The sequence below is a fragment of the Diceros bicornis genome, chromosome 19, assembly GCF_020826845.1.
Source record: "Diceros bicornis minor isolate mBicDic1 chromosome 19, mDicBic1.mat.cur, whole genome shotgun sequence".
Taxonomy (NCBI): Eukaryota; Metazoa; Chordata; class Mammalia; order Perissodactyla; family Rhinocerotidae; genus Diceros; species Diceros bicornis.
This window is the reverse complement of record NC_080758.1, coordinates 15,176,633-15,204,257: the sequence shown is the minus strand read 5'-3', so window position 1 is coordinate 15,204,257 and position 27,625 is coordinate 15,176,633. Positions and strand designations below refer to the sequence as shown.

Here is a 27,625-nt window from a genome sequence, read left to right as displayed (position 1 = left end):
CTGGGAATGGCACCAGGGCGGCTCCTGCAGCGGGGCTGAAGGCAGGGAAGGAAAAATCTGGTCCTTCCTGGGAAACGTCAGCAAAGACCCTTTCAGACTGAGAAAGGTGAGGGACCCTAGAACGAGAACCCCATTTGTGCTCCTTCAGCTGCCCTGCCTGGTGCCCACGTTCTGGCTTCTTGGGACCTGTTCCTGCTCCCCCAGTCTCCCACTCGCCACTCTCCTCCTGACTGTCTGCAGTGGCGGATGCTCTTTCGTACAACCTGGCCGTCCTCCTCACTGTCTTGGAGTCTGATCCTTCATCTGCCCACCCCTGCCACCTCCTAGCCTCGATCTGGGCCATTCCTTGATGTCTACTTTCTGCCTCTAACTCCCTGCCTCAAAGCTGATGAGCTCTAAGGGCCCCACCTCCTCAGGCTGATTGGATGAAGGCTTCATCAGCCTCATCATCCCCCTGGTTTACGTTTACGTAGCGAGTATGGCACTGAGCACTTTGCGCCCTCGCCGTCCCCTTGGCCTGCACGCTCTCTCCTACATACTGAATGGCTCACACCCTCCCTTCACTCAGTTCTCTGCCCCAAGATCACCTCCCCAGAAAGGCCTGTCCAGATTTCTTCATCTAAGTCTGTCCCCTTACCCTGCTTTATGTGTCTTCCCAGCACTCACTGCTACTTGACATTGTGTTGTATGTTCATATGCTTCGTTTCTGAATTCCCTACTTGAATAAAAGGTAGGCAGGGTCTTGGATTTGCCTGCTGCTGCATTCCTAGAGGCTAGAGCAGAGATGGGCACATAGTAGGGCCCAATGACAACTTGTTGAATGAATGAATGAACTCTCCTATTGAATCCTCACAACAATCATGTGAGCTGGGTATTATTATCCCTCTTGTGCACATGGGGAAACCAAAACTTAAAGAGCCCAACCATTCTCAGAGCTCCAGGCCCATACTTCAGATGGCCTGCTAGATGTTTCTTTCTCCTTCTCTTCTCTCATCTTAAAGCCATTATGGTTAAAACTGAATCATTTAGCTCTGCCCCAGATCCTGGGGCATGTTCACTAATTCTTCTGCTCCTAGACAGTTTTCTTAATCCACATTTCTCCTTCTGTTTCTGTAGGTGGTACCCCTTCCCATCCCAGGGCCAAAAGTTTGGAACCCCTAGATTCCTTCCTCAATCTAGTTCCATATATTCATCCAGGCCCTCAAAGTTTGCCCTTTGCAGGATCTCACTGTCATCCCTCATTCTCCTTCCTCAGCATCTCAACTAACCCTCCCTATCAATCCTATATCATCATCTCTGGCCCCCTAACTAGATGAAGAGGTTAAGGAGTCTGGGTGGGTGCTGAGAAAGGGTGCAGGCTTTGGTTTTTGTGCTTTGGGGCTCTCTGCTGGGCACCCCAGGCTCCTGGGTCTCCCTGAATTCAATTCCTGCCTCTGAGCCATGCTCTACAGCAGCAGCCCGAGGCATCTTGTTAAAATGAAAACCTGAGCATGTCACTTCCCTGCTTAAAAGTCATCAATGAACCCGCAGTGTTGGTGAGGAGGAGGGGAAACAGGCTCTGGGTCTTGGGAGTGTAATCTGGTACATTTCAGCATTATCTATCGAGATTCCAAATGCACACGCTCTTTGACCCAGCTTTTCACTTCCCGAAAATTATCCTGCAGATATACTCACACAGCACAAAATGATATATGTATGAGGTTATTCACTGTAGCATTGTTCGTTGTAGCACAAGATTGGAAACAGCATAAGTGTCCATCAAGAGGGGACTGGTGAAATAAATTTTAGTGTATCCACAACAGCTGTTAAATAAAAGAATGAGGAAGCTCTTTATGTACTGATATGGAATAATCTTCAAGACGTACTGTTAAGAGAAAAAGGCAAGGAGTGTGTATACTGTGTGTTTATAGCTACCATCTGTGTAAAAAATAAAACAAATATATGTACCTATTTTCTTGTACATGCATAGAAGAGCTCTGGAAAGATATACAAGAAAATGACATTGGTTGCCTTGGGGACACTGACTGCGTGGCTGAGGGACTGGATGGGGTGAAGAATTTCCACTAAATACCTGTTTGGACTTTTTGAATTTTGAACCTTGCAATGTATTATCTATTAAAAAAAAAACCCCAATATTTTTCAAGTGAATGAGTCCAAGATCTCATAAGATACATACACCAAGTGGCTACCTTTGGGGCCGCAGTTACTGGGAATGGGGGTGGGAAGCACTTTCTTTCTTTTTTTTTTTGTAACATTTCTTTATGTTTGAATGTTTTCTAAAATGTATCCTTTTGCAAGGAGACAAAAATCATGTAGATATTATGTATAAGAGAATACAATTATAACTGTGCTCATAGACTGCCATACTCAACCTCTCCCTCCAAACAAAACAAAACAAACACATGAACAAAAACTCAACACCCAAATCCATCAAGCACCCCCTGCATCCACCCCGCCCCATTGCCTTTAGAATAAAATCCAAGCTCTTCAGCCTGGCTTACGCTGGGCACAGTCAGGCTCCTGCCAGCCTCTCCACATCACCTCTCAACACTCCTGCTTCCTCAATCCTGAGTTGCTTACAATTCCCCTCATGCCTCAGGCTGTTCTCTTCCTCCCAGTTTTGCCTGCACCGTGCCCTCTGCCTGGAATGCCCTTCTCTGAATCTTGGTCTGGCCAACACCTTCTCATCGTTTGGAGATCCCCTGCTACCGCCTCCAAGAACCTTGCATCCTAACTCCTCATGCATATGCCTGTCTCCCTGCCCCCACCGGACTGTGAGCCCCATGGTGGCATCTGACAAATGTTCTGTGGTGCCTGATGTCTCATCTCCAGACTTCACTCCGGCCCTGCCCCTCCTATCCCAGGGACAGTGAGAGCACTGCCCCTGGAACTGGCAGCCACTCCCAGCTGTGCGACCTCAGCGAGCCTCTTCACTTCTCTGAGCCTCAGTCTCCTCCTTCCGTCCTCCCTGCCACTCGAAAGGCCCCTGAGAACCGTAATCAGGTTCTAACATCAGAGTGGGTGAACAGAGGTGCTGCACCATTGTTTGGGGGGCGGGGATGAGGCGGGAGGGCAAATAAGCAAAGACGACGTATCGGTCTCTGTTTTTCCATCAGATCTTTAACAACTGCCATTTGAACAGAGCTTTCACAACTGCTGAAAAGGTCCCCTTGACCAGCTGACCCCCCAGACTCCACTTATGACCGACCTGGTAAGAGCTGTGGACACACCTGCCTCAGTTTAGTTCCAAGGACAAGGGAGCGTAGCTCAGACCTCAGAAGTCCTTTCAGGGCGCCCATAGTGGCTGTCTCCTGCCTTTTTGCTTTTCTACCAGTCTTGCAGGCGCCCCCCCCCATTCTTTTTCTGTTTCTCAGGCCTTCCCTCTTCGTGCCTGGCTGCCTCTCCCTCCCCGCGACCCTGGGGCCCCCTGGGGCGGGCAAGACGCCTCTGCATCCTCTGTCGTACCCTCAGCGCAGTTTGGTTAGAAGAACGACAGCAGACATCCGGCTGCCGTCCTCGGCCCGCCCCCTCCGGCCCTGCCCCTGCGCCCCGCTCCCAGGCCCGGGTCCCGGCCCCGCCTCTCCGCCCTTAGGCCGGAGGCCGCCCCTCACCGGTCTTGGGGTCCACGGTGAAGTGGTGCTCTCCGTCCAGCACGCTGTACACCAGCCGAGCGCTACTGCCGTACGTGGGGTCATCCGCATCCGAGGCCATCACTTGCATCACCGACGTGCCTGGGCCCGGGGGACCAAGCGAGACAGGGGTCACCTGGGGCTGCTGCCCTCGTCCTCCCCACCTCTCCCCACCCCCAGGGAAGCTGGGAGGGGAGACTCAGGCTGGAGGTCATTGAAGCCAGTCCCCTCACAGTCCACATCCCCACACAGACTCCCAACCCACTTCCAGAATGTTCTGGAGCCTTCCTAGTGGCTCAAGCATGACCATGGAGTCAGATCTGGACTCAAATCTCCCTTCAGTGGTTCCCAGTTGTAGGACTCTGGCGAGGGAAGGCAGCCTCTCTGAATGTTTCCTCTTGAGCAAAATGGGGACAATCCTAGTTCTTGGTTCATGAAGTTGAGGGAATGCATTTTTTTTTTTTTTTTTTTGTGAGGAGATCAGCCCTGAGCTAACATCCGCCAATCCTCCTCCTTTTTTGCTGAGGAAGACGGCCCTGGGCTAACATCGGTGCCTATCTTCCTCCACTTTATATGGGACGCCGCCACAGCATGGCTTACCAAGCAGTGCGTCGGTGCGCGCCCGGGATCCGAACCAGCGAACCCCGGGCCGCCGCAGCGGAGCGCGCGCACTTAACCGCTTGCGCCACCGGGCCGGCCCCTTGAGGGAATGCATTTTAAACTCTCTGCAGAACCGGCTCAGAGCAGCCTCTCAATGGGTGTTGGCAGTTATCATTTTCACCAGTTAAGGTCATCACCGTTGGAGTTAGAGTCAGGAGTGGAAACTTGGCACCTGACTCCCAAAGCAGAGGTCTTTCTACCCATCCTAGCCCCTCCTGATTTCTCAAGGGAATTCTGCCTCCTTCCTCCAGGTCCCCCTCACCACACCACCCTCATCCCGGGGGAGTGGGCAGCCCAGAAGGACAACTCAGTTCACTGGGGCTCAGAGGCCAGTGTCTCTTGGTCTCGAGCAGGAGAATAGCAGCACCCAGTTTTCCCTTTGGGAAGTAGCTGGCTGTGGGCCCTGGTGCTCTCCACGCCCTTCCCCCTCGGGTACCCAGACAGTCCCCGCCCCCAGACACACACATACTTCTCCTCATGCTCTGCACGTAGGCTGCTGGGGAGAGTATAAATTGGATAAAAGTCCATCAAACAGCGGCAATTAAGTTATTGATTTTCGACGCTGCCTCATTAAACTGGGAGCTTCTCTCGGCCTGTCCCAGAGATGGCTCTAATTTGACATCATGTTCAATTTGACGAAAGCAGGGCTTGGGACATGAGGCTAGACAGGGTGGGAGTGGGGGAGGGGTCGGATGGATGGGCAGGCAAAGCCGTCTGGTCCATCCGAACCTTTCCAGACAGGAGGGGGGTGGAAACCCAAGAGGGAGTCTTGGGGGCTCAGGATATGACCCAAAGGGAATGAGTCTCAGACCTCAGTTCAGGGAGACGCCCTCTTCTGGGTGCCCTGCTGGTAAGGGGATGCGGCCCAGGCCTCCTGAGGTTCTGGGTGGGGCCCTCCTGGGGCTGGGTTGGGCTCTCCGGGCCAGCAGGGTGGCATTTTGGGAGGTGACGCCAGGTCACTGCCAGGCTAATGAGTGAGGCTCTGGAAGTGCTACTGCAGCAATTCTGCTAAGCCCAGCCCGCCACCCGCCTCTCCCGCCTCCAGCCTGGGGCCCTCCATCATTCCAGACAGACACATGTATTTATTTTTCACTCTTTTGCATTTCTCATTTTCCTCTCCAGGTCCCCCCTCCCAGCCTGAGCCTCCGAAACTGGCCCTGCAATGCGTCTCTCTCTTTGGCGTCTCCAGCTCCATGTCCACCATGTCAGAGTTGCCCGGAGAAGCTGGGGAAGACGTTGGGCAAGCCCCCTCCCTCTCGGTGCTTGGTGCCCAGGGGCCTCCTACTCAGGGCCCAGGGCATGATCCCAGGTGCCTCCTATTACACAGAGAGAAGAGAAAGCAATAATCTATTGAGCGTCCACTACATGACTGGCTTCACCAGCCACTTAAATCCATCATCTCTAATCCTCATAGCATCTCTGAGAGACAGAGTGGGCCCCCTAAATTACAGATAGGGGAAATGACTGAGAGCACAGAGTGAGTAAGTGGTAGGATTTGAACCCCGGAGCTCTCTGATGCCAAAGTCCTTCCGGGTGCCAGAGTCAGCTTAGGCACAGCGACTGGGGAGGCTGGCCCAGTATACTCAGTCACAGTCAGTGACAGCCCTGTCACTTATTAGCAGTCTGACCTTGGGCATGTCATGAATCCCTTTGTCCCTCAATTTTCTCATTTGTGAAACGAAGGTGACAGTACTATCAAACTCCTGGGATTGTTCTGAGAATTCAAATAGATTTTCATGTTCAGCACCAAGGACAGTGTCTGGCCCGTGCTAAGAACTCGATAAATGCAGGTTGTTGTGTTGTCGTCTCAGGAGGCAATGCATGCCAGTATACAATGGCACAATCCTGCCTCCCTCCCAGACATACTGAAATGGGAGAGGATACATAAAGCATCAGGCTCATGGTGGGTGCTCAATAAACAGTGGCTGTTGTAACTGTTATGAGAGAGGGTCTCCCTGTCACTCCCCTCTGCATGTTCCCTCCACCCTCTGGGCAAGGCACAATGCCGGGCTGAGTGACTCCCCAGGGACATGGCTGAGCTCTCTCCCTCTCTGGCTGCATCCCAGGGACTCCCGTGGGGATGATGGAATCATTTCCCCAATCCGGGATTCTTTATTGCAGCCATTACAGTTAATGCCGACACGTGGGGATGGTGAAGGGTCAGTGATTCACCAGTGGTTCCCCAGGCCCCACAGCCCCTCCCACCTCCTTCACAAGTCAGCAGCTGCCCAGAATTGGCAGACAAAAGAGTTCCAGGCTTGTGGCTGCTGTGGGACCACCTCAGGTCATCCCCCTGGGTTCAGCAGTTTGTAGTTTACAAAGCACCACCAGGTCCATTCTCTCCTTCAGTCCTCATGCCAACTGTATGATGTAGATGCAGTGGCAGGCTGGTAAATGTTTAACCATTGGCTCCAGGGAGTGGAGGAGCAGGGAGCAATGTCCTGCTTTGTAGTGTTTGCTGATTTCCACGGTGTAAATACTCTCACCATGGCCAATTTCAAGCTACCAATGTGATATAAAGTGGTTCAAGAAACTCCTGAAAATCAATATTTGGCTCTTGTGAGCTGATACAAGCTGACTCCAGTAGAATCCTGTATCATTCCCATCTTACAGATACAGGAAACCACTATGCACAGTGAAGAGTGAAACTGTGAATTACTAATGAATAATAATAAAATCTATTATTATATATCATTATTCAATGATAATGATAGATTACGTTTATTGAATAACTACTTTATGCTGGATAATGTGGTAAGCCCTTAATGTACATTATCTCGTAGAATTTACACAATAAAGCCTTGAAGTTAGCTCTATTAAGATTGCCACTTTATGGATGAGGAAATAGAGGCTGAATGAAGTTAAGTGATGAGCCCCTTTGTAGCTCAATTTCCTCATTTGTGAAATGGGGGTAACAGGACTACCAAACTCTCAGGATCGTTGTGAGAACACAAATAGATTTCCATGTTCAGCACCGAGGACAGTTCCCGCCCAACGTCACCTCTCAAGGAAACAGGGGAGGCAGGATTCAAACCCAGGTCGATCTGATGTCAAAACCCACATGTATCCTGCCTTATAAGGTAGGAGGAGGAGGGTCCATAGGAGTAGAGGTAGACAGTCAAGTAAGAGAGGGAAGAGTCAGAGAAAAGAGAGGGAGGGTAGAGGAGGGGAGTGGCAAGGAGTTGCGTTCAGGATTCTCCCTCCCCAACAGCTGCTTCAAACTGAGACCTCCAGAAGTCGGGCCGGGATTGGCTGGGATGAGCTGTTCACTGTCTGTGGTGCTGCCGGTCAGCTCTTCTGCTATGTTAAGGGCCTCAATCCAGGCTGGCATAGGGAGGGCTGCCCAACTGATCCTTGGGTAAACAGGATCAGAGCCCAGGGCTCCATGTGGAATGTTAGATATGGAAGGCTGGTCTTTGGAGAGCACAGAAACCAGTGGTTCTCAGCCTGGCTGCACATTAGAATCTCTTAGGAGCTTTAAAATAAAACCGATGTGGAACCACATCCCAGACCAATTCAATAGGACTCTTTTGGGGTGAAGCACAGGCAAAGGCATTTTTAAAAGCTCCCAGATTGATTCTAAAGTGCGTCCCAGGCTAAGAACTGATGCCCTCGACCCCACTCCTGATTGAACTGATGAAGAAACTGAGTCACAGAGAGACTCAATGACTTTTCCAAGGTTACATCATTAGTAAATGGTAGGGAAAGATTCAAACCCAGGTCTGTGTAGCCAGTATATCACCCTCCTGGACTCACTGTGCCTGTATTGAGACCAACACTCAGAAGGAAGCAGCAAGGATGATGCACGCCACCAAGTCAGCAGTGTTCCTCCCACACAAAATCAGCATGAGAAGTTGAACATTCCTGAGAGGAGATGCCCATCTCAACTCCATGGAAACTGGTGGGCCAGGTGGGGTGGGGATGGGGCCTTTGGCATCAGAGAGCCCTGAGTTCAAATCCCATCACTTCCTCACCCTGTGCCCTTGGTGAAGTCTTCCCCTGTTTCCTCATCTGTAATTTAGAGGGGCTCACTCTGACTCTCAGAGATGCTATGGGGATTAGAGATGATGGATTTTAGTGGGCACTCAGTTGGAGATTATTCCTTTCTCCTCTCTCTGTATGGTCAGAAGATCTCTGGGGCTGTGTCCTTGGCCCTGAGTAGGAGACCCTTGGGTACCAGAATCGGGCTGGAAGAGGCTTGCTCACCCCTCATCTCTGGTTTACCTGGGTGGTTTTGACATGGTTCGTCATGGAGCCAGAATTGGAACCCAAGTCCTGGCTCCCAAGCCAGAATGCTTTCCTATCTTGTGAGGTCCAATTGAGGCCGAAACTTGGACTCTAGAACCTCCAGGAGGAGCCCCAGCTGGCTCAGGGAGCAGGGGGTCCTGCATGGAGTAAAGCTGAGGGATTGAAGACATAAATTTTCATTCCAGCCCTGCTCTCAGCTGTCTGTGTAGCTGTGGGAAAACTATCTGACCTGACTGGGCCTCAGTTCTTCTTCTGTAAAATGGAGACAACGCTTTATCCTTCCTGCCTCACTGGGTGAAGGGGACCCCTTAATGAGACGAAAAAGATGAAGCACTTTGGAAAAGAACAGACTCCTCAACCGAGGTGACCAAGTGTCATTATTATGAAGATGTTCGTAATTATTATCATCCTGCCTCGTCCCTACCTCCCTTTGCTGCCCCGCTGGGCCTGGGGAAACCCTTGGCTCACATTTAGCTTCTCAAACATTTATAAAAAATGAGTCCCACCCCCTGCTGCTGCTGGAACTGCACAGAATGCTTTCTATTAAAAATTAAAAACCACTTGTCGAGTCCCTGGGAACACTCAGATTACACAGGAAACAAGCCCCTCACTGCCTCCTCCCAACTCTCTCTTTGATCATCACTTATAATGCCGGCTTGCTGGGCTAGCCTCAACCCCACTTCGGCCGCCCAGCCAGGGCAGCCTAATGTAGACGAATGATGCACTGGAGATGAAGGAAAGTGGCTGCATGGGAGGGAGGGGTCGCAGGTTAGAGAGGGAGGAGGCAGGCCCAGCGACAAGTGACAGAGAAGGTGGCAGAGAGATGGGGCAAGAAAGTGTGTCAGAGACAGAGAGACAAGTGACAGAGGGACAGAGATTCAGAGAGATAGACAGAGATACCTAGACGCACAGGGAGAAATTAGGACAGAGACAGAGAGATGAGGGTCAGAGAGTCAGAGATACATAGAGACAGAGAGAAAGTGGGACAGAGACAGTGTGACAGAAGGAGGGAGAAATACAGAGATAAAGTCAGAAAGTAGGGTTCTATAGAAACAAAGACAGACAGAGATACATAGGAAGCAAGAGGAGAGCGGGAGAGAGCGGGAGGGGGCACAAGGAGAAGAAAGGCGATTTCGGCCTGATGGGATCAGAGCCCTCCTATGTCACAAACACACCTCTCCAGAGTCTCCCGGGAACTGGAATACCCTCCCCTCACTCTTTCTCTCCTTATGGATCCCAGCCATGGACTCACCCATGCAGACAACCCTTGACTGTGTATGTGGGATCTAAACTGTCCCCCTGAGAGAGAGGACTCTCCTAACACCCCAAACTGAGACCCAAACACTCTTCTGTCCTGTTCACGTTTAAAAGACACCTTCTGTTATGTAGTCTGGTCACCTTGTTTGTTTGGGACAGCATCATTCTAAGTGCCGGCAATAGCATTCCTCTGTCAGTTGCAGAAAGCAAACATTTTTTTGCTTATAATTCAGTTTCATTCAGTCACCCAACATCTACAGAGCACTCACTAAGTGCTAGACCCTTGAGGGCAGGATGGTGGCTTTGTCACTTTTGTACCCACTGTCACAGGGCCTGACATAAAGAGGGTGTTCATGTTTGTTGAGTGATTTGTTGATGGAAAAGACAAAGACAGACATGGATACACTCTTCCTTGTCCAGATTATCTGGGCCATGGGGCTGACTAATCCTCTCTGCTACCTCTCCTCACCAGAAACCTCCTGTCCCGTTCCCCCTGATCCTGGGCGGTGAGAGCCAGTGCCGTTGCTAGGCAAGGAGATATTGCACATATAGATCTTCCTGGACTTTAATTAAAAACATCTTTAGAAGTTGTCTCTGCAGAGGCCAGCGATTGATTCCTGGCTTGGGCCTGAGGGCTGCTGAGCCACACTCTCTTCAGCTGCAGACGGGACAGTCGGAGGCTCGCAGCCTGCCGCTGCCCTCCCCAAACGAGACCCCTGGGGAACACCCTGCCTCCTGCCTTTCTCCTGTGCTCTCTGCCACCATCCGCTAAGCAGTGGATTTAGCAATCAGACCATGTGCTCTCCCAATTTTATATCCCTTCCCCTCTTGAGCCTCAGTTTCCTCAGCTGTAAAATGGGGGTGTCAACACTTAACCCAAGAGAGTTCCTGGGAGGAGGAAATGAGATTAGCGATGTGAAAGCGCTCTGCAAGCTGTAAAGTCCTGTGCACGCTAAAGAAACGGTTGTAACGGTTTCCCATGCATGCCGAGGCAAGTAGCTTGGGTTCTGGTTCCAGGTTCTGGGTCTGGTTCTGGCTCCAGCTCTTACTCTGGAACCTCAGGAAAGTTATTTTATTTCTCTCTGTCTTTATTTCCTCATTGGTAAAATGAGGACAGTAATACCTGCCCTGCTTATTCCCCAGGATCGTGAGAATAAAGGGAAATAGGTCTGTGAAAGCAGTGTTGGCTGATAGCTATTATTTAGTGAATGTCTTAAGAAGTGCCGACTGTACTACAAAACAGTCTTTCTCCATCTATTAAAGATGCTGCTCCTCACAGAGGAATTGGAATACATGGGAAAGCGGCTGTGGCAGGGCCCCTGCCCATCACAGTCTGTTGCCCCCCAATCCTACGGCCCAGCAATGCCCATCCTATGGCGTATGAGCCACCACATTCTCCTTCCTTTGCTCGCAGCAGACATCACTAATCAATTGTGGTATTCTTTTCTGCTGAGCCTGAAGGAGACCTCAGACTCCTTCTCAACACAGCCCTATAATCACTACCAATTGACCAGAGTTGGCACCAGAGATGAAACCGATCTGCCACCACTTTGAGGTCAGGGGTAGTGTCTTGCTCATCTCGGCATCTGCACATCCCTAGCAAAGTGCCATGTATATGGTAGGCACTAATATGTGTTTATTGAATTGAAAGCAACTGCTTATTTTTATATTCCCTTGGGGCTATATATAAAGTAGGTGCAAATAAATGTTTGCTAAGTTGGGTGACTCATCTTTGCAACCCCTACAGAGCCAAGTACACTGGAGGCCTTGTATATAATGGGTGCTAATAAACATTTGTGGATTTAATTCAGTTACTTATCTTTACATCCCCTGCAGTGCTCAGAATAAAGTAGTAGCTAATAGATGTGTGCTGGATTGAACTTCTCACTTCTGTATCCTCAACAGTGCCAAGTATGTTGTCTTATACATAGTTGGCATTTATAAGTAAGTGGAGTTGAACTGGGCTTGGGAGCCATGTGACATCCTCTTGTTGTCCACTGGTCCGGTTGTGACACCCCAGGGAAGAGGTCTGGCCCTCGCCAACATCAAGAGATTATCTAGTACAATTCTTTTCTATCAAAACTCACTCCCTTGTTGATTTCATCCAGCCTCAAGCTTTAAGTTCCTCCTCTCTGCCGACGACTTCCAAAGTTGTATCTCTGGTCCTGATCTCCCTCCTGACCTCCAGACTCAGAGCTCCAACTGTCCCCTTGACAATTCCATTTGGCTTTCTAGTAGACATCTCAATCTTAATACGTCCAAGAATGAATTCTTAATTTTGTGCTGCAAACTTGCTCTTCCTGGAGCATTTTCCATCTCAGCAATAGCAGCCCCATCCATCCCATTGCTCAGGCCAAAATCTTCAGCATCATCCTTGTCTTGTCTCACTCACATCCAATCCAATCCCTCGTAAACCCTGTTGGCTGTACCTTCAATGTACATCCAGAATCCCATATCTTCTCACCACCTATACTGATCCAAGTTGCCGTCACCTCTTGCCTGCACGATTCAGTTGCCTCCTCACTGATCTGTCTACTTCCAATCTTGCCTCCTACAGTCTATTTTCAACATGGTGGCCAACAAGTCATCCTTTAAAAATATAAGTTGGGTGATGTCAGTCTTCTCCTCTGTATCTCACTCAGAGTACAACTGAAAACCTTTCAACAGCTACAAAGTCCCATGTGATCTGGCTTCTGGTACCTCTTGTGACCTCCTTGCACACTCTCCCCCTCACTTACTCCTCTCTTCACCCACACCGACTTCCTTGCCACTGATCAAACACGACAAACACACTATGCCTCAGGACTTTTGCACCTGCTGTTCCCTCTGCCTGGAACATTCTTCCTCCAGCTTAGTGGTTCTCCAAGTGTGGTTCCTGAACCAGCAGCATCAGCATCACTTTGGAATTTGTTAAAAACACAAGCATTTCTAATAGCCCAGACCTGCTGAATCAGAAACCCTGAGGGGCAGGGCAGTAATCTGTGTTTCAACAAGCCCTCCAGGTAATGTGGATGCACAAGAAAATAAGAAAAGCATTGTTTCACATAGCTTCTTGGTTCACTCCCTTGGTTCCTCCAGATCTTTGTTCAAATGGCCTCTTATAAAAAGAGAGGCCTTCCTTGATCCCTCTATCTAAAATAGCACTCCTCCAATATAACTCCCAGCTCCCTTATTCTTCACAGCACTTACACCACAGGGCATATAGTACATTGGCTTGTTTCTTTCTTTCCTGTCTCTCTCCCTGCTCTATACGCAGCCTTCCTAAGCACTCCAGTGCCTGGAACAGTGTCTGGCACAGAGTAGGTAACTCAAATATCAGGGCCTGAATGAACCCTCTCAATGCTCAGAAGGGAACTTGGGGCCCAGAGAGGGGAAGGGACTCGCCCAAGGTCGCGGGAGCCAGGCCTCCTGACTGTCAGCTGCAGGACCTGCTCCGCTCCATTAGGCTCAGCGTGGCTGGCACGCCCCTCCTCAAGAGTGTGGCTCATTGGAGGCCCCCCCGGCACACTTCCCTTCGCTTTTAAGCTGTGAGTGGTTTAATTTGCGAACGCTGCTGCCTTTCATGTCTCAAGCTGCGTCCCCGCTCCCTCAGATCTCCGCAGCCTCCCAGACCCTGCTGCCGCGTGTCGGCCCCGCCCGCTCAGCCCAGATCAGGAGGCTCAGTAATTGTGACTGATTTTTCAAAGCCGCCCGGAGTCCCCGCAAGCACCCGGGTGTCGGATTTGCTTCCCCTTCAAAAAGTTGCTCAAATGAAGTAAACTAATTTGATTTCTGCTTTCTCCCTCCCCCTCCTGGGGTCCCCGGCTTGTCCACGTTGAGTCTCCCTGCCTGACCTTTTCCTGAGTGGAATGTCAGCATCCGGGCTGGGAGAGGGAGGTGAGGCTGGGGCTCCTTAGGCGGATACCCATGCAGCTGGGGGCCGGCTCTGCCTCCTACTCTCTGGGTGACCTTGAACGAGTCTTGCCCTCCTCTTGGTCTCAATTCCCCCGTGTGTGACACAAGGACCCTTGCCACTCCACCAGTCTGGGAGCCAATCCCAGAGACTTGCTGGTCACTGACTTGCTATGTAACTGTGGGTACATCCCTCTCTGAGCCTCGGTGTTCCCATCTGTTCAACGAGGATGCTACCGGCAGTCCTGCCACCTCTCGGAGTTGAAGTGAGAGTGAAGCAGAGATGGACGAGCCACCTGGTGGATATGGGGCTGCACCTCCCTCGGGAGCCCCCTGCCCCATCTCCATCCTCCACACTGCAGCAGAGGGAGCTTTCTAAAATGCAAGTCTGCAGAGGGAGCTTTCTAAAATGCAAGTTTGCCCGTGTCACTTCCTCACTTAAGCCTTTCCCAGGCTACGTCCTTCGGATATGACTCCTGCTTCTTCCTCCAGCCTCATCTCTTGCCACCTTTCTGGTCTTTTCCACGTGGAAACGTGCAGGTCCGTTTTGGGTGAAGAGACACAGGGCCATGTCTTCTTAGGCCAGAGTTTGAGTCCCAGAGTGGGGGCTGCTGAACCTGGGAAGTCAGGGGCTTGAGCTACCTCTGACTTGCTGTGTGACCGTGGACACATCACTGCTCCTCTGAGCCTCAGTTTCCCCACTTGCAAAATTGATTTCTAAGTATTTGCCGAGCTCTGAGAATCCATGGGTCTTTGCCACTGACAACTTCCCAATTTATCTCTCCAGCCCAGACCTTTCCATTGAACCTGTATATTGAACTACTTTTTTCAAGGTCTCCCCTTGGTTTTCTAATAAGTCCTTGCAACTTAGCATGTCTGAAACCAAACACCTGATTTCCCTCCATCCCCCAAATCTGCTCCTCCCACTGCTTCTCCCACCTCAGTCAACGGAAATTCCATTTATTTAATTGCCCAGGTCAAAATCTTGGTAGTCATCCTTGAATTTTCTTTCTCTCACACCCCTCATCCAAACCATTAGCAAATGCTTTCAGCTCTACCTTCAAAATATATCTAAAAGTCGACCTCGACCTCTTTTCAATACCCTTGCTGGTACCACCTCGTTCCAAGCCACCGTCATTTCCTGCCTAGGTAATTGCAACATCGCCCTCAATGGACAATCTGCTTCTGCCCTTGCCCCTCCCCCGCATCTAATCTTCACAGAACAGCCAACTGATCCTGTTAAAACTAAGTCAGATCATGTCACTCTTCTGAACAAGCCCCTTCACTGACTTCCCAGCTTGCTCAGCATAAAAGGCAAAGCCCTGACCATGGTCTACATGGCTGCACATTCTGCTCGCCTCTCCACTTATCCTCAGGGCCTTCGCACATACTGTTCCCTCTGCCTGGAATGCTCTTCCCCCAGGGCCCATGCCCTTCGGGTCTCTGCTTTAATGTTACCTCCTCAAAGAAGCCTTCCCAGACCAATGATCTGTTCATTTACTTGCTTCCTGCCTGTCTTCCTCAGCCGGACATGCCCTCCATGAGAGCAAGGAGGCTTGTGTGCCTTTTCACTGCTGTGTCCCCACTGCCTAGAACATGGTAGGTCCTCATACGTAGTTGTTAGACTATGCAAATAGACACATTGCATGTCACGTGCATGCACAGGCCTTAAGTGCTGTTCAGCTGGCCATGCATGTGCACACACATGTGTGAATGCATATGCCCACCAGTCATACGTGTGGATGCGTGTGTGTGTGTGTCTACATCAGCTCAAACCCACATTCACACCCTCACTGTTCCCTGTTCCCTACCATCCCTTTGTGCCCACTATTTTCTCTGGTCCACTTTCTCCTCTTCCATTACTGGCTGCCTGCTCATTGCCCACCAATCTGCCCGATTTAGGCCAATCTGGGAAAGCTGGGCTGACTGCGCCCTCTGCCAAGAACCCAAATACCCCTGGCTTCTGACATGCAGCCGAGTGCTGGAAGGCCCACAGAGAGGCAGCGCCGAGCCCTTGGCCACAGAGCGTCAGCGACGGAACGTGGTGTCCAGGACCTGGGGCCACTGCTCCCTGTCCAGCCTGGCTTGCAGGTGACCTAGGCTAACACGGTGGAAGGAGATGGCAGCTACTGACTATGCCCCTCACCCCACGACTCCAGCTTCTACCAGGAGCCCCAGGCTGAGTGGGGCCTTGATGGTCAGACAACAGTCTGTGGGCCCCACAGTAGGAGAGGGAAGACCCATCCCATCTTTAGCTTCAGTGTCCTGCTGCTGTGCAAATGTGAGTTTCTGAATACGGGAGGTCTGAGGTCTTCTAGCAGAGGGGTGTTTTGGTGTGTGTGCTCCCTTTTCTACGTGTACAACTGTGTGTGCCCAGTGCCTCTGGGTGTTCGCAGCCACGCCTGGTACGTGCAGCTGAATCTCTGTCTGGGGGCTCAGCCATCTCTGTGAACCTGTGTCCCCAGGGGGCCAGGTCTTGGTCTGCCAGGCTTCCTGTGGGTGGGGAATGATGGTCTGGATGTTGTTGCATCTGGCTGTGTCCGGGCCTGGCTGTGGCTACACTTGGGGGGAGCCCTGCCCCAGGATGGTAACGTCTGGTTGTGGCTTCTGCCTGCGTCTATGCAGGTGGCTGTGTCTGCCCCTGAGCTCCACCTGTGTGAGGGGCTGTTTCCTGGGTCGGGTTGTATGTGGCTGTCGGCTGTGAGGCCGTGTCTGGTTGTGTGGTTGGGCCTTGTTTCAGCGGCGTCTCACTCTGGTTATTTCTGGTTGTAGGCGTGCCCGTGGTCAGTTGTGTCTGCGCCTGTGTGGGGTTTGTAGCCAAGGCCTGTGCTGTGTCTGTGTGTGTGACTGTCCCGATGTCACCTGTGCATGGAGCCTGGCCTGAGTTTGGCTGCGTACAGGTGGACAGCTGAGCTTGTAAGGGGGGCTGGGCCTGTGTGTGTGACTGCGTGTGGGTGTATGGCCATATCCAAGTGTGTCGCTGTGTCCACATGTAGGCCATGCCCATGTGGGGACTGTGTCCATGTATGTGTCTGAGGTCACGCGTGTGCCTTTGTCCAGGTGTGCGGCTCCCACTGTGTTCAGGACTATGCCTGCGACAGTTCCTGTCTCTCCGGCCCCTCCCCAGAGCGTCAGCCACTCCCCACAGCAGGCTCCCACTCAGAACCGGGCAGCTCCCCCCCAAGCCCGGCTCACCCCCCGCAGCCCACCTGTGGGTGAGAGCTCGGCCACGCTGCCAATGTAGGGGCCGTGCAGGAAGCGGGGCTCGCTGTCGTTGATGTCCTGCACCTTGATGATGAATTCCGACTCGGGTTCCAGCAGGCGGTTGGTGGCGCGGTCCCGAGCCTGTGCCCGCAGCGTGTAGAAGGTTTTCTGCTCGCGGTCCAGGCGCTCCATGGCGTGGATGTCACCCGTCAGCTCGTCAATCAGGAAGATGGTCCCAGCGCCCTCGCCTGAGATGGTGTACTTGATGGCCCCGTCACCCTCGTCTGAGTCCGAGTGGATCTGAGGAGGCAGGAGGAAGGCACGGGGGAGGTTGGGTAGAACTCCTCTCGGCCTCCCCCTCGAGTCCGACTGGGGGCCTGTTCCTAAGCACATCTCTCCTTTGACATACCTATCCTTCAGTGAAGACACTGCGGCCCGGGAAGCCACGCTCACCCCAGTCCCAGGCCTCACTGTCTGGCCTGGAGTGTTTCACCAGCCCTCCACGGCCCTCCCTGCTCCAGCCCTGCCCTGTCACCTGCCTTCCCTGCTACAGCCAGAGCTATCAGCTCAGAGGCAGATCTGAACACAGCCTCCCCTGCTTGCAACTGTTCCACGGTTCCCCACTGTCTTTACAAAGATGCCCAAAGCCACCTCCACCCCTCCCTGCGCCCGCTTCGAGCACCCTGCCCTATTTCTCTGCCAACGGAAAGTCTACTCATCCCACAAGGCTCAGTCAGTTCAAATGCCACCTCTTCCCGAAAGCTTTTCTGGACACCGCTCCCCCCCATTCCCCTCCAAGATCTCTGCCATACATCAAGCCATCATTATCATGTTCAGCTTGGAGGACTGCTGTACCCAGCGCTTCCCGAACCTCAATGTGCATGCAAATCACCTGAGGATCTTGTTAAAATGCAGATTCTGACTCAGTAGGTCTGGGGTGGGGTTCTCAGAGTTTGCACTTCTAACAGGCTTCCAAACTGCTGTCCATGACCTCGCTGAGTTATAGGTCCAGGCTCCCTAGGCTCTGAGCCCCCAGGGGCTGGTATCTCACTCATCTCAGCATCTGCAGAGCCAGCCTCAGAGCTTGGCACATGGCGGGGACGGGGAGTGAAGGGAGAGAGGAGGAAGGGAATGCAGACTGCAGGAGCACCTGCTCCGCGCCCGGCACCGTGCTAAGCAATTTACACATTTAGTTCAGGGCTCTTAAAAAAAGTCTACTACAGTAGGTTTTGCTATCCTCATTTTGCAGATTTTTTTTTCATTTTCCTACTGAGGATTAGAGAAGTGGGATGATTTGCTCAAGGTCAGACACCTGGAGGAACTGGCCTGGTCCACAGCCTGGGCCTTCTCACTCCATCCTCAAGCCTCCAGGGAGGAGGGAGGAGCTCACGGGGAGGAAGAGGCAGCACAGCCTGGCCGTAGCTGCAGTATCTTCTTCCTGCGCGTCCTTGCACAAGCCACTGGACCTCTCCGGGCCTCAGTCACCTCCTCTGTAACACGTGGATCCTAGAGGTGTTGGGAGGCTGAGCTGAAGGGCCACATAAGGCCCTCAGCACCTGCCTGGCACCATGTGACACTTACAACATTTAGCAGCCAGCATGGCAGGGGTCCTGCCCATGGACGGTACTGCAGCAGGGCCCCTGCTGGGCTAGGCAGGGACCCTTAGGTTGCTGGATCAGGGAGAGGCGCGAGGGGCTGAGGGAGTCGAGGAGAGGAGAGGAGAGGGACTATTACCGCAGCTAGAGATCTTTTCCACTGTTTTAACAACCGGTACAACTACACCAGTATGTATTAGCTGAAAATCAGCCTGCCTGAGACATGATAAGTGTCCAATAAATGGTACTTTCGTTATTATTCTATTATTACTAAATGTTAGCTATATATAACTGGGATTTAATCCAGGCACTGTTAGGCTTCAGATCCATCCCAGGCTGTTTTCACTGCACTGAGATCTCCGGGCAAGGAACCAGCAAGAAGACTGTTCTCCCAAACAGAAACACCCAAGTCCTTATCCTTCAATGCCCGAGTCTCAGAGGCAGCACTGACTGAGCAGAGGAAAATGCATCCGATGAAGCGGGTGACCTCGGGCGGGTCTCTGCTTCTCTCTAAGCTTCTGCAGAGATGGGGTGTGAATGAGAAAATCCCAAAGGCCTCTTTCAGGCCGGGAAGCTGCATCCCCCAGCTCACTCAGCAGGATAACAGGTGCCAATGAAGTCGTCACGAAGGGGGACGAAAGCCCACCCCCAGCCACGCGGGAGGAGCCCGGGTATAAATTCTGCTGGTGGAACTTTGTGTCTGAAAGGTGGATTATAGAAGTGCCATTTGGAAGATTGAATGGCCCATAAACATTTTCATATTTCATTAGCCGATTAATGGGCATCTCTCTCTTTTTGGCGAGTCTGCTGATTCTCAGCAGAAATTGCGGGGAGTAAATGGAAGCGGCTGGTGGAACCTTTCTGGGTCCCCGTCCTGTTATAGATTGCCCCAATTAATGCCCGTCCTGGGCTCCACCGAGAAGCCTTCTTCCTGTCCAGTTACTGTTAATAGATTTCTCATAAGTGGCTGGATTGTAAAAACCTCATAACTCAGTTTAATGCCCCCAATAAAATTATCTCAGGACGTCGGCCCTGAATCATTGGCAGTGCTGGGGATGAGGAGTCCTGTCTCTCCTGTTTGCTCTTTGTGCTTTTCCTCCACCTTGGCCCAGGGGAGATGGGGACAGGAGAGGGTGGATACGTTCCCTTTTAGGGAGCTTCACTCACTTCCCAGTCAGACCTGTTGTCTGCTTATTTAATCAGCAAACATTTCTGAGCAGCATGGCAGAACAGATACCATTTGGGGGATGCTTAACAGCTATAATCTTATTGTTTTATCACTGCCATATGAAACATTATTATTCTTCCTATTTCTCAGATAAGAAAATTGAGGCACAGAGAGGGCAAATCATTTGCTTTGTCACACAGCTAAGTGCGGGAAGCCAAGCTCCTGATCCCACCACTCATCACTAATGCTGTGACCACGGGCTTGTTAATTTTACCTCTCGGAGTCTGTTTTTCCACCTGCGAAATCACCCTACCTGGCACAGGTGCGGTGAGGATTAAATGAGAGCATGTTTGTAATGACCTAAGCACTCCATAAATGGTTGTTTCCTTCCCTTTCTGTCTCCTGGGTCTCCATCCTGTCCCTGCAGCCCTCGACAGTTTAACTGAGACCCCGGACAGGGACCACTTATGAGTGAGGAGTGGGTAGGAGGGAGTGGAACCCAGTGCTGATGTCATCGATGTTCTTCAGTGAAGGACACAGAGCTCACACTGGGGCCCAGTGGCTACTCTCTGGGGACTGCAGAGTCAGACAAGGCTGCTTGGCCTGGGCAGGAGCTGAGAACTCAGAGCTTGGGATTTGGGCTGTCTGCCTTGCCTGCCTGGGTCCTGGCTCCGGAGTGGAGAGGGGGTGTCTGTGGCTCTACCTCAGGAAGATGTTTCTCAAGACCCTCACCATGAGTGGGGGCTGGAGGATGGTGCTCTCCTTTACTGAGTGCCTACTATGTGTCAGACGTGCGTTGTGGGCCTCTGCAGAAATCTAATTTAACTTTGTGGCATATGTAAATGTATCCCCATTTTCCAGGTGAAGAGACTGAGATGGGCCCAGGTCTGCTTGACTCCAATGTACAGGTTGGTCCCTCTGCAGCCTCTGGAATCTAGTTAGTCCACTTACAATGTTTCTGGCTAAGGAAGAGGGAGAAAGGAGGAGGCAGTGGGCTGCAGGGCAGTCACTGGGCTGCCCAGCTGTGGGGGAGGCCTGGACACCAGTCTTCTGCCCTGTACTTACAGGTCACAGTCATTGGTGGCCTCCTCAATCTGAGCCTCTATTTCATCATTCAGAAAATGACTTCAAATCACAAATCAGGAGAGATGACAGATTCAGGAACAGCCAGGCATCAGCTTCAGCTCTGTCATTGACCTGTTGCACAGCCCTGGGCAAGAGGCTGCCCTTCTCTGAGCCTTAGTTTTCTCATCTGTAAATTGGACTGGTATTACTACCCACAGTTCTGAAGAGTCATAAGATAATATGTGGCTGCTCCTGGCATATAGTAGGTCTTCAGTGCAGACTACCTCCCTCTCCTTTTCCTGCCCTGGTCTTGGGGGGGATTGAGGGCCACCTGGTGCATCCCCCCATCTCCTAACACAAGAACCACAGGCTCGAATCCTGGCTCACTGGAGATCCAGGGGCCATCATCCAATCCCTTCTCGTCTTTTACACTCAGCTTGTTTCTTCCTTCAGGCAGCCCTCTCAGATGCCCTCCCATTTGGTTGAAGAGCCCCCATCCTGCTCTGCACCCCTGCCCCATGCACACTCCCCTCTGCTCCACACTCTGTGACACCGCAGTGTTGCACATCTGTCCCTCCAGCTGTCATGGGCCTCAGGGGAGTGGACTAATTTTGATTCATCTCTGTATGAACTCCCCATGCCTTGCACACACTAGGTGCTCTGACAATGTGTGCAGAGAAAATACAGGGGGAGTGGGACAGAGTCGAGTGTGTGCGTGTGCGTGTGTGTGTGTGTGTGCCCGTGTACATGTGACAGTGTGAGGTTTTGAGCTCCTTGAGGGTCAAGCATGTGGCTTCGTTTCCATCTCCCCAGCACCCTGCACAGGGCACAGCACCAAATATACCGAATAAATGAATAATGAAATACACAACTGTCAGTGGAATTCCCCAAGTGTCTTCTGGAATTTCTGGAGGATCCAGTCACTCTGTTAAATCTCAGGTACACGTGAGCTAGACTAGGGAGGAGAGGCCCTGGGCATACTTCTAGACCCTCATGGATATCTCATAATGATCCTGAGAATCAGAGATTATTCTCTCCCCCGTTGTACAGATTGGCAAACTGAGGCTCAGAGAGGGCCCATATCTTACCTAAAGTCACACAGCTAATAAGCAGCAGCCCTGAGGCCTCTCTGACTCCTCATCTTGGGTTCTTTCCATCGCATCAAGTGTGGACGGCCCGGGAGGAGATTCCCCCTCCCCACACCCCAGCCCTGGATCATAAACAACGTGAGAAACATAGGAGTGATGGCTTCTCATCCCGGGGGGCTGAAAAATGGGATTTACGAGGCCATTAATTACTTCTTCCTAATTAAATCAAAATTAAATGCGAGCAGAGGTACGTTTTCCTTATTAAAGACAATTAAACGGACAGTGCAGCTACGCAAATAAAACGCGTCCTGGATTTAAACGGAAAGCAAATCAAATAAAGAGGCTCCCCCAGAATAAAGGGTCCCTTCATGCCTGCGCTACTCGTAAACCGGAGTTCATCAATTTTCTTTAAATATTAGCAACTTAATTAAATCTGCTCTCCTCCCCACTTTAATCCTGCCGTATATCTAAAATAGATCTCACCGCCCACAGGAGCTGGTCATAAGTGCTGACCCCATAATTCTATCTTTTGTTAAAAAAATTAAAAATCCTACAAAATCCATATCCAGCTGACAGAAGCCTCGGGGGAAATTACAGTCCGGAAAAAGGATTAGTCAAAATATCCAGATTGTATGGAAATGCTGGGAGGTTGCTCTGAGGGTGGGCGTTGGGAGAAGGTGAGGGGAAGAGGTGGGCCGGGGCTATGGAGGGGGCAGGACAGCGAGGGAGCTGTGGGTGTGGGGCCTTGGCGACAACCACGGGCCCGGAGGTTCCTGCGGGTGCCGGGTGCCGACAGGAACCTGGCGGTGAGTGATGGAGGAGGCGGTTGTAAAACAGGTTACCGTTGGGCGCCCGGGGTTCACTCCGCGGATGGTGCTGTTGCTAAGCTACCTTTGGAATTCGACAAGGACGGATGCTCCGAGTGGCTCCCTGGGGCGGGGGACCGGGAAGCAGTGAATTAACTGAAAACGTGGAGAAGTCCTTTCTCCCTGAAGAGGGAGAGAGCGTGGTCTGAGTGTGTGTGTGTGAGTACGCACGCATGCGTGTGCACACACAACCACTTGTACAAACGTGGGACTCTGCTAGAAAGGGGACAGGTGGATTTTAAAAGCCCAAGCTCCTATTCCTGGAGGGAGGGGTGGGCTAGTGACCATCTCCCCCCACTTTGTGGTGAGAAACTGGGACATCACGTGGCGAAGAAAGCTGTAAGGATTTGGGGCAGGGGTTCACAGCGTCCGTGTAGATGGCACGCTCAAGGCGGTGGAACTACCAGGCGAGACCTATAATAATAAAAACTAATACTTACCAAGCACATCCGGGAGCCAGACGCTCTTCTAGGCTCTTGACACGCACTAACCCACCGAATCCTCACCACAACCCTTCGAGGAGGTGCCAGTAATAGCCTCACTCAACAGAAAAGGAAACTGAGGCACAGAGAAGTTAACATGTTCCAGGTCAGAGAGATAAGGAGCAGCAGAGCTGGATTTGAACCCTGGCAGCCTGTCTCCTGTTGGGCCCCTGAACCACACACTATACCACCTTTCATAAGACAGTGTGCTTTGGGCAAATGTTTACAAAATGATGGAAATTTCTCTTTCCTCCCTCATGGAGTGCTTTGCTAGAAGTGGCCTTGAGAGTAAGAGAGGAGGGGCTCTGGGGGAAGATGATGGAGAGGGAGGATAAGATAGTCATGACAGCAGTGGGGATGTAGTGAGAGGCTGTTGTGAGAAGAAAGACCCCCAGGCCGGGCACAATGCTTGGCTCAATGCTTCATACAGGACAGTTCAATTGCACTGGGCCTACAGCGGGCCTCAGGAGATCTGGTCTCTTGGGTTGCGACTGTCACGGTTTTGCTGTGTGGCCTTGGCACGATGTTCTCTGCCTCTGGCCTTGGTTTCCCCATCTTATAATAAAGAGACTTCCTGGGGCCCTCCCACTGCCGACAGACTGTGGTTCAAGGAGAGGGGGTGGGGTTTGGCTTGTGCTGTTGAAATGACAATGGCTAAGTGGATGCAGATGAGAGTGGTGAGCCAGCGGCTGGTTTCTCCCATCTTCTCAGGAAGTGGGTGGCTGGGGAGGCCTTCTCAGAGCCCCAGCTGCTGGGCAGACCACAGGGCTGCGGTGCCTGGGACCACCACAGCTGACATTTAGGCAGATGTGTCCGAGTCCTTCCCCATCTCTCTGGGCTTTTCCTGGACCAACGTCCTTCTCCCTGGCCTGGAGGTCTCGGAGAGGTTTGGAGAATCAGGCTGGGACTGGCCTCCAACACACATAGGTTCAAATCCTGGCCAGCCACAAGCCCACTCTATGACTCTGCCCTCTCTGAACCTCAGTTTCCTTGCCTGAAAAGGGAACAATGATTTTTACCTTGCAGTTTAAGGGTTACATGCTTTATATGGGAATAATGAGAAAACAATAAACAAACAACCAGGCTGCAGGCTGAACACTTTATGTGCTCAGTTTTTTTCTTTAACCCTTTCAGCAACCCTAGAAAGTGGACTCTCTTAGCCCCACTTTTACAGATGAAGAGACTGAGGTCCAGAGAGGTGCAATAACTTGTTTAAGGTAATTTGGTTAATGGGTTGGCAGAACGAGGCCTCAAACTCACCCGTGTCTGGCTTCAAAGCCTGCATTCCTAGCCACCTCGCCATTAGCTATTGCCTTGTCGGCACTGGATCCTCCATCCCCATCCCCTCACCCCGTTCCACCAGCCCCACCATCTCAGAGCCCTGGCTGGGAGTCAGGAGTTCTAGGCTCTGCCACTAGTTTGCTGGGTGACCTTGAGCAAGAACATGAACCTCTCTGAGCTCTATCTGTTAAATCCTTTGCTCAATTGTGGGGATCAACTTCAGGCACGTGTATGGAGGGAAAGTAGTCAAGGACCAGGGATGACTGTGTCTGGACCAGAGAAAATCTGGGTTTTCCGCAAGGAAAACCCAAAGGTTTATATCAACACTTTCCTTCCCTCCTTGTCGAGGGTCCTGATCCCTGGGCCTCCAAGCTGAGCCACTTGCTCAGCTTCCCGATTCTCAGACTCATTTAGGCATACAGGAAACTCCAGAGTCGGTCTCCCACCATCTCCGCTGACCAAAACTGCCTGGAAAGCTGCCCGGCCTTAGCAGAAGCCAGAGGACTGTCCCCGGGCTCCGCCCTGCTTGTCATGCCCTACAAGCACCCTCCACCTCAACACCTCAACTGCTGACAAGTCTCTGAGTAAGCCAGGCTCCTTCAGGCCTCCAAATCTTTGCACAGGCTATGCCCTCTTTCCCTTCAGCCTGATGAACTCCTATTTGTACATCAAAGCCCAGCTCAGGTGTGTTCTCCATGAAGCCAGCCAACAGATACCACTTATTGAATGCCTACGCAGTGCCAGGTGCTGACCTCTGAAGCGCTTTATGCACCAGGGTGTCTCTGCCACTCTGGGGAGCCCCCACATGGCAGAGGCTGGGTCTTACTTGCCTCTGCCTCTCCAGCATCACACCCATGAGGGGCTCAGGGATTGAATGGATGAAGAAAAGTCCTTCTCAGCTCCTTGTACTCCTAGAGCCACATTAACCAGCCTTTACTCAGAATTTAAGAAACTTTCATTCATTCATTCATTCACATAACAAGCAGTTTGTAAGCAACGTCTGTGCTAGGCACCGGGGATTTCATGGGGAGCAAAACAAACACCGTCTACTAGGAAAGACATACATTAACTGCGTAATCAAACAAACACATGCATAATTAAGTGTTATGAAAGGAAGATACTGGGACCGGGAGGGCACATGAGAGGGGGATAGGCACCTATGGGGGGATCTGTCCTAGCCGGGCGTGGTCAGGGCTGGCTTCTCTGAGGAAGTGGCGTTTGAGCGGAGACCTGAGTGTGAGTACAAGGACAGAGCAGTTCAGGAGGAGGAAACAACCCAGGCAAAGGGGCCGCGGCAGGAGAGCGTGGGGCATTGGAGAGACTAACAGAAGGACATCTGAAGAAGGGCAGCGGGGCCGAAACTCAGAGAGAGTATGGCAGGAGATGAGGCCGGAGGAATCAGATCTTAGTGGGCAATGGGATGGAATTTGGGTTTGACCCCAAGTGCAGGGGAAGATATTGAAGAATTTTAAGCAGAATGGGGAGAGTATGTGTGTGACACGATCAGATGTGCAAACTTGTTTCTACACTCTAGATCCATCTAGCTACCAGATGGACTGGGTTTACCTGTTAGCACTGTCTGCTCTCAGATGCAGAAGCCGTTGGTCTAGAGAAGGGCGTGGGGGTGGCGTAGGGGAGCGGAGGGCAGGATCCTGCTGTCTGCCCCTGGCCAGGGGCCGCTGGGTGGGGGCACCAGGGTCTGGGATTGAGGGCGGCGGGGGAACTGGGGTCCCTTGCATCTACCAGTGGGTGTCTCCGGGGGGCGGGACAGCGGGTGGGGGTCCCACTTTACCTTGCCCACGTACAGGGGCTCGGTGCCCGTGTACTCCTCCACCACGAAGAACTGGTTCCACACCCAGCCGCGCTTCACGCGGCCCGCGCCGGGCGCGTCCTGCCGAGCCCCCGACGGCGCGGGGGTGCCCGCCGCCCACAGGCGTCCCAGCAGCGGCGGCGGCGGCGGCAGCAGCAGCAGCAGCAGCAACGCGGCCGACAGCGCGGCTCCCGCCCGGAGCCCCCGGCCGTCGGGCCGCGGCCTCATGCTTGGCCTGCGCGGGGCCGGGGCCCAGGAGCATGGACTGGAGGCACCAGGGCGGCGCCGCTCGGTGGCACGATGCAGCGGCGCCGCGTCACATGGTGGCCTCCGCGCGGCTGCCGGGGCGCCGCCCCCGACGGGGCACCCGGACAGGCCCGAGGCCCTGCGCGCCGCCCAGCCGAGGGGGCGCGCGGCCGGAGGGGAGGGGGCGCGGCCGCTCCCGGGGCATGGACGCCCCCGGGGCCCCCGCCCGCGCGCCCCTCGCGCCGCCGCCGGGTCACCAGGCAGCGCCTCCGCAGCTCCCGAGGCTGGTGTGCGCCATGGCCCCGCGCAGAGGGGCGCTGGGTGGGACCTGGCCGAACCCTCGAGGACCGGGGGCCGTCCCCACCAGGAGCCTGCGAGAGAAACAAGAAAACATCAGAGGGGGCTCTAGGTGGGGGCGGGGCAGGGCAGGTCGAGTGTATCTTCTGTCCTTTAGGTACTAATCAGAAACCTATTGTGTGCCTGGCACTGTGCAGCGTGGGACAAACACCACACGACAGTGATCCACAGCAGTCCCTGCCCTCTTGGGTCAAAGTCCTGCCAGCTCCCCCATGCCCCCTGCCCTAGACTCTTCCTTTCAACTGTCATCATATACCTCTTCTCTCCCATCCTCTCTCAGCAACCTCTCCCCTTCTCACACTCCCCTCACCCAGCTCCTTCTGAGCGGTCCTCCACCAGCCCCCAAGCCCACAGAAGCAGGGACCTTATAAGCTGCGTCCCTTGCCCCTGGCTGACAATCTCCCCAGGTCAGCTCAGCCCCTAGAAATCCCCCACCCCAGAGAGGGAGCAGCAGGCCCTTCTAGAAGGGATCTTCAAGAGCCCCCAGGACCCAGGCCTCCTGGGTGCAGAGTCCAGCACCCAGCCTTCCACCTACCACTCCCGCCCTCCCACAGCAGCACAGAGAGGTCATTCCATCCAGAACAGGAGCCCGGGGAAGGCCCTCTGATCTCATGCTAGTCCCTCTACACCCCCTCTCAGGGCTGGGGCACCTGAGTCCCAGAGGGCCTTGCTTGGAGGTGCCCTGTGTGACTTTGGGCAGGGTCACAACCCCTCTGAGCTTGCCTCTGTGTCTCCACATTCCCCCAAAAAACCTTCCTTTCCCGGAGTCCGAGAGACA

General features: G+C 52.7%; 2 protein-coding genes across 2 annotated transcripts in view; one reads left to right on the top strand and one right to left on the bottom strand.

Annotated features, from left to right (window-relative positions):
• Positions 1 to 26,472, bottom strand: part of CDH22 (cadherin 22) — a 67,797-nt gene extending 41,325 nt beyond the window's left edge. Inside the window, exons 1-3 of the mRNA XM_058562578.1 lie at positions 26,227 to 26,472; positions 16,895 to 17,189; positions 3,612 to 3,731 (exon numbers count right to left, since the gene is read on the bottom strand). Coding sequence (XP_058418561.1) covers positions 3,612 to 3,731; positions 16,895 to 17,189; positions 26,227 to 26,472 — 661 coding nt within the window. The remainder of the gene's footprint in view (positions 1 to 3,611; positions 3,732 to 16,894; positions 17,190 to 26,226) is intronic.
• Positions 26,473 to 26,544: 72 nt separating this feature from the next.
• Positions 26,545 to 27,625, top strand: part of LOC131418781 (basic proline-rich protein-like) — a 53,590-nt gene continuing 52,509 nt past the window's right edge. The window contains exon 1 of the mRNA XM_058563411.1: positions 26,545 to 26,777. Within this exon, the coding sequence (XP_058419394.1) occupies positions 26,545 to 26,777 (233 nt within the window). The remainder of the gene's footprint in view (positions 26,778 to 27,625) is intronic.